At 34.3% G+C, this 12,890-nt stretch overlaps 1 protein-coding gene across 1 annotated transcript; it reads left to right on the forward strand.

Moving 5' to 3' along the window:
• The first annotated feature begins 1,481 nt into the window (after positions 1-1,481).
• LOC115991890 (transmembrane protein 184 homolog DDB_G0279555-like) lies at positions 1,482-7,360 on the forward strand. Its single transcript, XM_031115873.1, has 5 exons — positions 1,482-1,590; positions 3,517-3,814; positions 3,900-4,022; positions 4,422-4,712; positions 6,913-7,360. Exons 2-5 carry the CDS (start codon positions 3,551-3,553, stop codon positions 7,120-7,122), a joined length of 888 nt encoding a protein of 295 aa, XP_030971733.1. The 5' UTR covers positions 1,482-1,590; positions 3,517-3,550; the 3' UTR covers positions 7,123-7,360.
• Positions 7,361-12,890: the final 5,530 nt, after the last annotated feature.

The following is a 12,890-nucleotide window of genomic DNA, read 5'->3' on the forward strand; positions in this document are numbered from 1 at the left end:
CTAATTAAATTCATGGTAAGATCTATTATTTACATGAAATAAGATATACGGTTCAATTCCTGCCTACACCAAAAATTGATTGGTGCCTTGGTATGATGATAAAGAATTATCATCAGGAGCGAACATCATAACTTGAAACTCTCTAAAAAAAAAAAACATAAAATGACATGTTATGAGATATGGTGCCCACTTTATTTCAAATATTTTAATAGTATGGATTTTTTTTTTTTTTAAATAATTGTTACAACAACAAAAGGGATTCCAACTAGTTATTACAAAAGGGAAGGGGATACTAATAGTCAGGAGCCATGCCCCTGGCCTCCACCCTCCTCTAGTGAAAGGATAAAATACATAGCACAAGGTTTTTTTTTTTTTTTTTTTTTTTTTTTTTACTGAGCAAATACATTGTACAAGTTTAACCAATTGAAATATAAAAATATGATTGTAGGAACACGATTATTTAACGACCCAAGAATGACATTGGGCTCGTAAGTAAAGGGCCCTAATAATATGATTTGTAGAGAGTGGGCTTGAAAGGCAAAACCTTGGTCACCGGTCAGCGGTTTAGTCGTGGTTTTTATGGAGGCTTTTCCATGGGTGGACTTGTCTCGACTAGTTAAGCATTCCATTGGTATGGGTTGCAGGATTTAGGTCCTCGGATTACGTCCGAGGAGCATAGTATCCTTCCCCTTCTCCCTTTCCTAGGATCTTTCTCTGCCTTCCGGGCCCCCCTCCCTTTTGCTCTCTCTCCCCCTTTTATACTAGTGTTCACTTCCCTTTTAGCGTCCACGTGTAAGTTTCACTTTCTGGGATGTAGACCTGTCCTGTCAATCCATTCCTAGAGTGGTTGAGAGGTGGTTGGAAAAGTTAAATAGCATGGTTTGGAGTATGGGCCTGTCAGATGCAGGATTCTGTACTACGATGTTGGCAGCTTTATCCCTTGTCCTGCCCCTGTACTGAGTTTGTCCTTTTCTTCGGGCGCTTTGTGAGGTGTTGAGCATAAGATTGTCCTCAACCATATCCTTGGGCCTTTTTTGGGCTTTCATTATGCGTCCTCGACAATAACCCTCTTTGGCTTAGGCCTTGAGCCCTAATGTAGAGTGGGTCTAGGCCACAAATTCTTTGGCCTCACAATGATCAATGATCAATCAAATTAATAATAAAATCCTTCTCAAAAAAAATTAATAATTAAATATAAATATTAATTATTGATTTGGCATTTATTATATAATTTATATTTATTATCACATCATTTTTTTAATTATATTCTAATAAAATTCATCCTAAGTTAAGCATTTTTCTTAACATTTTCCTAGTTTCAACTTTCAAGTCTCAACTTGTCCACTTTTAGACATTGCCACATATCAGTCAACAGTCAACACAACCATACGGTGGCCCACATGATGAGTTGGCAAAATCTTACTCGCTATCAGAATTGTACTTTCAACAGCAAAAAGCAGCATATCCCACCACCGTCTGAAGCATCCTACGACTCTTCGAGTTTATACGAAGAAAAAATCAAAATCCATTTTTTTTTATAATCTGAAAATCTCTCAGCTTTCCTCGATCCTCTCGTTCCAGTGATTAAAGGTGAGTTCGGTTAACTCTCCGCCATTCTTTGTTTGTAGTTTTAATAATATTTTCATTGCTTTAGAAATCAAAAAAAAAAATTTGCTTTTATTTTTGCTTCAAAATAAGTGCTAGCTGAAATTCAAAGTGATACCCAAATGGTGACTAATCAAAACTTTCTTATATTTGCTGATATTGAACCGTGTTGGGTTCTTTCAATTTTGTGTATTTGTTTGATGAGTGTCAATAATCACAGGCATAGCAAACTTGATATTTCACAATTGAAGATGTATGATTCAGTAATCTTAAAAGTTAAAACCATGTAGTTTTAGTTTAGTAGAGTGGGTTTTTGCACTTGTATGTTTTTTGTTCTTTTAATCTGACATACATTTAAATCTGAGGTTATAATCTTAATGGGTGTATAAAATAATTATACTATTTCAATGGTTATAATGGTACCAATAACAAATGTAAGAGCCAAAGGGTTCTTTTTCTTTTTTTAATTTTTGATTTCCATTAATTGGTAATGTTTTGTGGACCTTGACTAGTCTATTGAGAATCCATAGAAAAGTCGTACCCCGAGCACAAAACTCGCACTTTTGCAGGGCTTGGAAGTTGGGAGAGGTGATTGGAAGTACCCCTTTATTTTTGAGAGGCTGATTCCTAGACTTAAACTTACAACCTATCGCTTTTAGTGGAATGCACTTGGCTTTGCACCAAGGCCCAACCTCTTGTAGAGAATCCGTAGTTAGCTCTATAATTTTGGGACTAAGGCTTGGTTGTTGTTATTGTAGAATTAACTAGTAACATTAACTTATCAAAAAATTAGAATTCACAGGTAATGTTTTATATGTTGATTTCTCTTAGACCCATGTACTTTTTTGTTTACAACATGTGGGGTTGAGGGAAGTTGTACCCAGATTCTCCCCATGGAGAGAATTAGGCAATGCCACTAAGCCATAGAGCTCTTGACCAGTCAGACTCTTAAACTCGTATTATAATTGTGCCTCTAATAAGAATAGTGCAGCTACAGCACCATATCGATTAGTAACTGTGCTGTCAAAATATGGAATTGGGTTTGCAAGATTCAGATGGGGTAACCATGCCACTAAAATAACATATGGAATGTAGTGATGAATGAGATAGCTTAACAAAATAAGTTATACATGCTGCTAAAAGCTCTTCATATGATGACTTAAATGCATCATAATTTAAACTTCACATTTTTTTCTTGCAAACTCTCCTAGAATGGAGCATGGTTTTGTCTCATTTTTCTAGTTTTTCCTTTCCTGTTTTACATGATCATTGTAATTTTGGTTCCTAATTTTTGCCCCCACAATACATCTCCAATGTACTCGGGTTGGCTATTTTTTTTAATAATGTTTTACATTACCTATCAAAAAAATTTAGAACTTTACATTCATCTCCCTAGAAGCAGCAGAGGATTTCTCATCCACCATCACCTTCTATTTTGAAATCAATTATTTTGAGGGTTAATGTGCTTTTATGCATACATTATGTGCATAAATATGTGGCTGTGATGTTTTCAGTATGACTTAGTTCAATTTTTTGGAACTCATGCATTTTATTCTCCAACACACTTAAAAATGATATGATTATTAATTTTTATGGTAAATAGTTAAGGCAGTGATTAGCTTTTTGGAAAATGCAGTGTCAATATCCTAATGTTGATATCCTTTTAAGTGTGGCACATTTTCCTATAGAATGGATGAGAAAACCAACAGTCAAAATATAACCTAGAAGTACTAGCACAATGTAACATGGAGATTGCTGGAGCCTTATATAATTGTTTCTGTTATGAATATTACTTGGTTTCTTCTCCTTGATTCTGCCACATTACTTGGTATATGGTTGAATGCTTAGTTCCATGCATAATAAAATGAACATATAGATCCTGATTTTCTATTTTTTTGAACTCTGTTGCAGATCCTGAGTTAGGTTCTTGTCTCTCTAGTTAACAATGGATATAAGTAAAATGAGTCGGGGAGAAATGACTCTTTTTGGATCTGCATGTTGTTCAATGCTTACGATGCATTTCACAGTACAGTTATTGTCACAGCATCTGTTTTATTGGAAGAACCCAAAGGAGCAGAAGGCCATAATAATTATTATCCTTATGGCTCCCATATATGCAATCGACTCATTTGTGGGTTTGTTGGATATCCAGGGAAGTAAAGCATTTTTCATGCTTTTGGATTCAATTAGGGAATGTTATGAGGCGCTGGTGAGTGCCTTCCACTCAGTTTTGATTTAATTTTGTTTTTGGCTTATCATCTCATGTCTAACTTTTCATATTTTTTTTCTTGCAGGTGATTGCTAAGTTCATGGCTTTGATGTACAGTTACCTGAATATATCTATTAGTAAAAATATTGTACCAGATGGCATTAAAGGAAGAGAAATTCACCATTCATTTCCAATGACTCTTTTTCAGGTGCAAAAGTCAGCTTCTACTTTGTAATATTCTGAATTTTATCTTGTTATGGGAACTATATTTACAAATAGTGTATGCTAGCATCATGAATGGGATTTTGGCCCACATGGGGACATGGAAAGTAAACAATTATGTTTTCGAGATTATGTCATAATTGCTTCATCATAAACTTACCAAATTTCAGTTAGGAAGGGACTGAAGCACATCATTCCTTTAATGCTGGTGTTTATTAAAATATTATTTTCTGAGATGATGTGTTAAAACATGTCAGATCTAAATACATTCTGCAGTATTGTAAGCTTTTCCTTTCTTTACAGCATCATTGATCCAATCTCTTAGGTCCATTTCTGTTTAAGTCTATGTAAGATAATTGAAATGTAGTGGTTTCACAAACTGCAGCCTCACACTGTCCGGCTAGACCACCATACCCTAAAGCTCCTCAAGTATTGGACATGGCAATTTGTCATCATCCGCCCAGTTTGCTCCATTTTGATGATAGCACTGCAAATGCTTGGGATGTACCCCAGTTGGTTGAGCTGGACATTCACCATCATTCTTAACATTTCAGTTTCATTGGCCTTGTATTCTCTGGTGCTCTTTTACCATGTGTTTGCAAAGGAACTGCAACCCCACAAACCACTTGCAAAGTTCATGTGCATCAAAGGGATTGTCTTCTTTTGTTTTTGGCAGGTAAATTTTATTGTATGTTATTTATTATTATTTTTGTGTGTGTTCTTTGTTGTTTGTGCTTATGTTTTTTAGGCTACTTCATCTTCTCTGATTGAAGCAGCTCTCACACTTAATAAAGATTTCTTACCTATCCAAAAAAAATTCTCATCCCATTCATTTTTTGGCATTTAAGCTAAATTCTTCACACAACCCTTCCCCCCTGAAAAGAAAGAAAATTACTCTAAAAAGGATAGAATGGAAGCCTAACACAAACTTATGAAATGCACCAAGGACACAAAAGAACTCCCAAAGTTTGGACAAGAAATACTTATAAAAAAAAAAAAGTTTGGACAAGAAATCAAAGCATCTCTGAAAGCCTAAAAGTTGGACATAAAGACACCAGCCTTTTTCAGTCCCTACAATTATAGTTCATTGCCTTTATAGTTGAAAGACCTAGGTGAAGATTTTTTAGTTTCCAAGGTTAAAAAAAGGCTCCTAGGATTTGGTGCCTTTTAGATATAAAAACTAAAGATAATATGCACAGAAGTCTACTTCAAATGTACTCCACCGTGAAACTCCTAATGACCAACTTAAGCCGATGGTTCTAACCATTTGAACTTTTAAGGACTATTTAACATGCTTGAATTCCTTTCACCTCCATGTGGCTGAATGATATTTCTAAGTGAAACATCCAAATTGGGCACCTGAGGTCTTCACTATTATTTTTCCAATTTAGTCAGACTCTCAAAGTTCTTGTTAGCTTGGTAGTTTGTGTTTATAGACTAGCACCCAAGTCTGGTTTGAATTGATAGGATGCCTAGAGATTCTTTAAAGACGCAAACTAGCAGTTGATTTTAAACATCATATGCCTTAGGCTGCGTTTGGTTGAATGTAAAATATTTTCCAAGTGTAAAATATTTTTAAGTGAATATTTTCGGGAAAGGAAAATATTTTCAAGTGTTTGGTTGCATTCCAAAAAATACTTTGGAAAATATTTTCTAGTGTTTGGTTGTGTTCCTGAAAATGCTCTATAAAACCCATTTTTATCATGTTTCTCACATTTTCTTAGGATCCAAACAAATATTATTACAGAGAATCAAGATATATAAACAATCAAAGAAACAAAAATCAAAACAAAAAAATCAAAATCCCATGATCAATCGTGAGAGAGGGACTTAAGTGACAGAGAGAGAGAGAGAGATCGAAACAAACGGTGCTATGTGACGATGAGGAATGGGTCGGCGGAGTGGGTCGTTCACTGGGTCAGCTCAGGGTGGGTTGCTTAGGGGTGGCTCAAGGGTGGGTCGGCTCAGGGGTGGGTTGCTCACGGCGGTCCGATTGGCTCAGGGGTGGGTCGTTCATTGGGTCGGCGACGATGAAGAATGAGTCGGCGGAGTGGGATGGGTCTTCTTTCGCCGAAGTGGGATGAACAGAGCACTCACCGTCGCGTGGAGGGGACAAGGACGGCGATCTGACCGGCACGATCGTGGGTTCAACGACGCGATCTCTCTCTCTCTTTCTCTCTGTTTGCGCGTCTGTGAGTCCTTCTTTCTCTCTTTCTTTCTCTCTTTGCGCATCTCTAGAAATGGTTTGAAATGAAAATAACAACAGAAAATATTTTACGCCCCGTTGCCCTTATTTTACAGTCAACACTGAAAACATTTTCAGTTTGACCCAATTTTCAATAACAACCAAACACCCATTTTTACGGAAAAGCATTTCCGGAAGTGGTTTGAAGCCAAAACAAACGCACCTTTAACCTTTAACATATTTTCAGATGCTTTCATGTAAACTTATTATACTATTGGAAAATTAGTGTGGATGTTTTCTTTTTTAATAGAGTAGAAAACTTAAGTGATTCTAGTAACTTATACCTTAAGGGTAATCCTGGAACATTGTGTTGATCCAGAATACCCAAGCATTGTCATTTGCACTTTGAATATCTTAATGGTTATTATCTGATTACCTATTTTCTTAAAAAAGGTGTTCTCTGGGTCCTGGGTCTTTGTATTGCCTTAAATGACACTTGAACAGAACATAGTGTATGACCTTTCTGCCTCAAAATTTTGTTCTGATACAACTCTCTCTCTCTCCCCTATTTATTTTTCCTTCTTTTTTTCCTCTAATCTATTTTGAATTTCTTCTTTATAAGTATGGAAATAATATGTGGACGCCTCATGTCAATACTTGTTTACAAATTTCCATCTTTGACCAAACGCAGGGAGTGGTGCTTAAAGTACTAGCTGCACTGGGTATCATCCAATCTCATCATTTCTGGTTAGATGTGGAGCACACTGAGGAAGCTATTCAGAATGTCTTGGTATGTTTAGAGATGGTTGTCTTTTCTGTTCTCCAGCAATATGCATACCATGTTTACCCTTACAGTGGAGATGTTGAATCGAAGTTTAAATTAAATAAGAAGGACAAATGATTTGAAAAGGCTCAAGAGGAAGCAGGGAAAAATCTATAGTAATATTTGCTTTGAGAATTGGTCTGACTCCTGTGGTTTTGGAGACATGATAATGTGGATTTGAATGTAATCATGTATGTATTTTTTTTACTTTTCATAGTTTGAAAGACAAGGCTAATTCCAGACATTTTATACTGCATTTTTGGTTAATGTAATCATGTATGTCATATGATCACTTACTCTTCTCCTTATTATTTCATACTAGTTGCAAACTCAATGATAATATAATGTAAAATTTGTAAGTTAATAATGCATGTCATTTAAAAGTATTTTTCATTTTTATAAATTTTATGTAATGGAACAAGTAATGTATTTTGCATAATTATAATATTTTTTTTATATAAATAGAGAAGATGTTATTAAAAGGAATTTTTTAATAATATATCATAATCAATTGACTAATTTGAACACATCCAAGATTATTTAAAAAATATATATACTCTCATATTCCATGGAATACATATAACATGTTACATTAAGTTTAAATTACTATATCTATCTAAAAAAGTTTAAATTATTATATAAGTTTAGATTTGTAGCACTTTTTTTTTTCTTTCCAAATATTAGTATAACGTCTATATTATTGAAACTTGAATAACAAGGTATTCTTTTAAGTATTTATCATTTTTATTGCCTATTTAGGTCCATATCTCTAATTTCTATTTCATTTCATTTTGTTTGTATTTTTTTAACCCAAAAGTAAAGAGTTTAGCCCAGATGGAATAAAATTTCATACTTTTCAACCAGAAATGTAAGGAAAAAAAATGTTAAGCCAATTAAAAAGGAAACCTACAAAAAGAATCAATTTAAAGCTCAATTAGTTTAAAATAGATAGAAATGGTCCAAAGTTACCAAATATATCGCAGTGGACCGAATGAACCTAAGTGAACCAAAATTGACTAAATTGGACTTAATATACCCAAGTGGACCGAACCAGACCAAAGTTGACTGAATGAACCAAAAAAGTACCAAAATAGACCAAATGGACTAAGGTGCTACATTGATGTGGCTCAAAACAAGTGCAATAACAATAAATGATACGCTTCTATTATATAAATATAGATATGTAAGACTTATATGTAATAAAATTTGTACTAACCACAATATCACTAAAAAATAATTATGAATTATGTTTATTATGTTGTTGATGTGAAACTAACAAATTATGTCACTTTGTAGTTAGTAAACGGTGCAGTTTAAATATTCTTTTATATTAAAAATCTAAATGAAAACATTCATAAGATGCATTATTATCATATAAAAGATCTTATTGTTTGATTAATATTAATTTTTTTTAAAAAAAATGCTTAAATGACGTCATTTACTAATAGATTTGGACAAAATAATTAGATTAACTCATTTAGTTATTTGCTAATAGATCTTACAATTAAAATGGGCCTAATGGATCAAATGCAATATTATTATATAAAAGACACATCTCACTCTTATTTTTTTTAAAAGAGTTTCAATGTATAGCCTTCGTTTCTGATGATAACTTTTTATTATCAAACCAAGACACCAATCAGTTTTTGGTATAGGTGAGAATTGAATCCCAAATCTCTCATTCAACCATAAAAAACTTTATCAATTGAGTTAACTGAACCCACCACATCTCACTCACTTGTCTACCCAACAATGCAACAATTCTGTTTCCATGAGCTCCTGGATGAGTTCATCCAAGCCTCACCCGACCGAATTAGTCATATACCCAACCTCTCATACTGTGTGTACACAGCACGCACGCACGCACAAGGAGCCGCTTCGTTGGCACTTTTGAGGCCTAGCAAAAGCTTCGAATCTGGCTCCCTATCAAGAACCAGGACCCAAAAATCCTGTGTCATCCTCTTTGACACATTTCAACACCAAACAAAAAGACCACTGCTCCCAAAGTTGAAAATTTACCCTCTTTGACTTTTGATGGTAAAAGCTACATGCAAAATTCAAATGGTTAGGTCAGGTAATACTAATACATATATTCCCAGAAGATACAACCTATGATTATGCATGGCGTACACAACAACAGTGTTGTCATGATGAAACTCACTGTTTCCTATCCAACTCCATAAATTAATGCAAAGGGACTTTTGTAATGAATTTGGTTTAATGGTTTGGTTGAAACCAGCATCAGTGATAAGCTTTTACATAGTTATTATGTCAATTATATAACCAAGTTTCTATCAGCTTTGCCATGTGCCCTCTTAACTTGTTCTACTTAATTGGTATAAAAGAAGAATGGAAATCTTTCTTTTCTATATCCTTTAGACCATCCCAATATGGTTTGAATATGAAACAACAATAAGCATTATGTGGATGTTCCATGAAAATAGAATGATTTCATTCATTTTCCAAAGCAATTGAAGGAGTTAATTGGAGCCAAAATAAGTCCAAATATTGCACATAAATGGAGTTCCTGAGCTGTAACATTTGACTTCGGGGGGGTGCATTTCTCTTCAATCATTCCTAGCTTTTCATATTTTCCTGAGTAATCAATCAACTAATTATATATTCTTGGTCCAAAGCTTTAATATTTTGCAATGACACATTCTCAATTACCAAAAGTCAGCACGATTAAGATTAACACTAATCGTTCATTCACACCAATGGTCGTTTGCAAGTTGTAAAGATGACTGTGACTTTCAAAGTGATGTTATTCCATCAGAGTCATGCTCGGCTGACTAATATGAAAAGTCTATAATAACATGTCCAACCAAACCAAGTCTAGGTTTCTTTTCTCTGTTGTTTATATAAAATAATTCCACAGCCAATATCCCTATGTATATACAGCTTTCCTAGTATGATTGATTGGTTGCCCGATCGATTAGGTGGAAAGATTCATGTTGATGGATATTGAATTTCCTTAACATCATAATGTTCAATTTCAGATATATTTTTTGTAAAGGAAACACAACATTTTATTATATATGAGGCCTAATTGTGGGTGTCAAAAATAAGATACATACATAATATATTGATATCATCTCCTGGAACTCGTACTCTATATTTGAAAGTCATAGAGACCTCCTTTTGCTTGGGCAATTTGGTGTGGGCGGCCAAAGAAGTCCACCTTCTTCGAAAGACTTTGGCTTGCATTCTTCTTTGATCTTTCGTCAATTTCTCAATATATTAAACATTAGAAGTTTACATTTTTGTTTTTTTAGTTTTATTCTTGTATACATCCTGTGTATAGAAACCTTTATGACTTTGGAAATAAATCAGCAACATTTACAGATTTTATGAATAAATAATGCAATATTAAAAGACATGCCAAAAGCATTTGATTCACAAAAACCCCAACAGGAAAAACCAATAAACTGCCCCACATCAATAAAAAGGAATTACTGCATTCAGATTACAGAGGAGCTTGTGTCAACCAAGAAAATACTTGTCACGAAAGCACAAAACAAACATCACCACCTTATAAAAGAAGTCTTGCTTGGTCAAGGACAGCAGCTGCTCAATCACATTCTATGACTAATAAATCACTCAATAACATGCAAATCCAAAAACACAAGTTAAATCATTTAATTCCTAAAAAGCATAACAGGGCAAAGCAAAACTGATATTATTCTACCCCGGCAACCATAGTTGGGTCACAATCACCGTTAATCGGTGTCCCAAACCAACAAGAGACATTACCACATTTGAATAGGATGAGCTTTTCAGCAAAAGTTTAACAAAAATTACATGAGTACAGCACAACAGGAAAAGAATTCAATGAAAGTTCAACCAACACAGAGTTAGATTAGGATTGTAGGAGAGAACAATGAAAGTGGGAGAAAAAAAAATCTATGCTACAATATAAATACTTTACTTTCTAGGCATTTGGAGTAGTAATGTTTAAAGAATGCAACTCATAGCACATGCGACTGCCCCATGATGACAAATCACAAAATTTACAAAGCTCCGAAAAGCATAAGGCTGTTGTGCTAAAAGACCAAATGAATGATCTCAAGTTTTGAAAGGTTATGATAAATGATAGTAGATGGCAGTCAAAAAAGAAACCACAAACAGTCTACCAGCACACTGACCTTCTATGTGTAGGAATCAAACTCAAAAACTTAATGCACCAAGAGATGCAGGAGTCGCCAAACAGCAAATAAAAGAACTATTATATTTCATAAGAATCCAACAAATATAAAGATAAATCCTTCCGGTGGATCTTAAGATAAATACAAACAAAAGTAACATGCTTGTGCAATACTACAATCATCATACTGGATCTCTAGATCTTTCACAAGAGGTAGTTGTTTCATTTAATAACAACACAATTGAGGTCTTTGTATAAGGAAAGATCCACACAACAATAACCTCATTAGGGACCCAACAATACAGCTTCCAATGAAGTATATCCCTTCTTTACACTGATCAAGTCATTCCTATATCATCTTGCAATGCCTGTAACTATTATGACTAGTCTAAAAAGATGACATGGCATGGGAGGGATCATGCAAGTGTAAAAAACTATTATGAAAATTGGAATGCAGTAAGTATTCACACCAACCCATTATTGTCCCACTGAAATTAGCAAGACATCCAAGCATAATATTTATCCAAATCCTCTTTGAGTAAGGGCATTTGAAAAAGAAACAAGCTCTACTCTCATTATTGTTTCTGTATAAAACAGATCACCTTTGAAACCCCACCGCAGTAGCCAATGGTCAGTATGCAATTTGCTTCTAATTGCTAGCAAGCCTAGAAATGCACCTAACAAAATAAAATGAGAGAAATACTCACTGCTAACAGCCAGGGGACCAATCACAAAGAGAAATACTTTGGACTTTTTTATTCTCCATGTGCAGAGGTAGACAACAGATTCCTAGACATATGAGTTGCAGAGAAGTTGGTACTTAACCACAAAGCAGATTGAAAATTCAATTTGCTTTGGCCAATTTTAATCCTTAAAAAATGATTAACCTATTGGAATAAAATTGAGTTTCCAGATTATACAAAACACGTTTAACATCCAGTTTAACTGAAACAATAAGGCTAGACATGGTAATTCAAGGTCTTTATACAAGGATCCACATTTTGATGAAGTATATCCCTTCTGTACACAGATCAAATCATTTGAAAAGAGTACTATTTTGACTAGTTGATAGGATGACATTAAAGAAAGTGAAGAAGGAGAGGATAGAGAACGGGTTAGAGGAAGTTAGGAGAGAGAGAGAGAAGCTGGCGTGAAAGTGAAGAAGAAAGAAAGAGAGTTGATACTTGATAGCGTGCATGTTTACTGGGTTTGTGAGAGAGAATGTGAAAGAAACCAAGTCTGAGTAAGAGTAGTTAGAAAGCGTGTTTACTGTGATGGAGTTTGTGGTTTGTGTGTGATAGAGATAGATTGCTAACCTAAGAGCATTAACATTGGAAAATGCCGATGCTACTTTATTTTACCATTCCAAAACCTCATCTTATTATTATATCATACCATTTTACAATATTTCCAGCATCTCAAAACTTTATTTTTATTAAAATATTATTTTTTAATCTTTTTTTATTATTTCTTCCTAACTGTCACTTTTTTCAGTTTTTTCAGCTTACCTATGATTTCCAACGGTCACATTTGCTGGGTTCCGTAACAATAGTTTCACAGTGATATAATTCACAACAAAACTTATATAATTCACCCAAATATCCAACACATATGTATCCTAATCAAAATATCAAACCCGAAAACCCAGCAACACCAAATCAATCCCTTCTCACTTTAGCATCAATAGCCCAACTTTTCCCAT

The sequence above is a fragment of the Quercus lobata genome, chromosome 5 (genome assembly GCF_001633185.2).
Source record: "Quercus lobata isolate SW786 chromosome 5, ValleyOak3.0 Primary Assembly, whole genome shotgun sequence".
NCBI lineage: Eukaryota > Viridiplantae > Streptophyta > Magnoliopsida > Fagales > Fagaceae > Quercus > Quercus lobata.

Excerpts from the sequence above, each read along its gene's own strand:
- LOC115991890 (XM_031115873.1), top strand. The coding sequence starts at position 3,551 with ATGGATATAAGTAAAATGAGTCGGGGAGAAATGACTCTTTTTGGATCT. Across the intron at positions 4,023-4,421 it reads TTCCAATGACTCTTTTTCAG|CCTCACACTGTCCGGCTAGA; the intron begins GTGCAAAAGTCA and ends CACAAACTGCAG. Across the intron at positions 4,713-6,912 it reads TCTTCTTTTGTTTTTGGCAG|GGAGTGGTGCTTAAAGTACT; the intron begins GTAAATTTTATT and ends GACCAAACGCAG.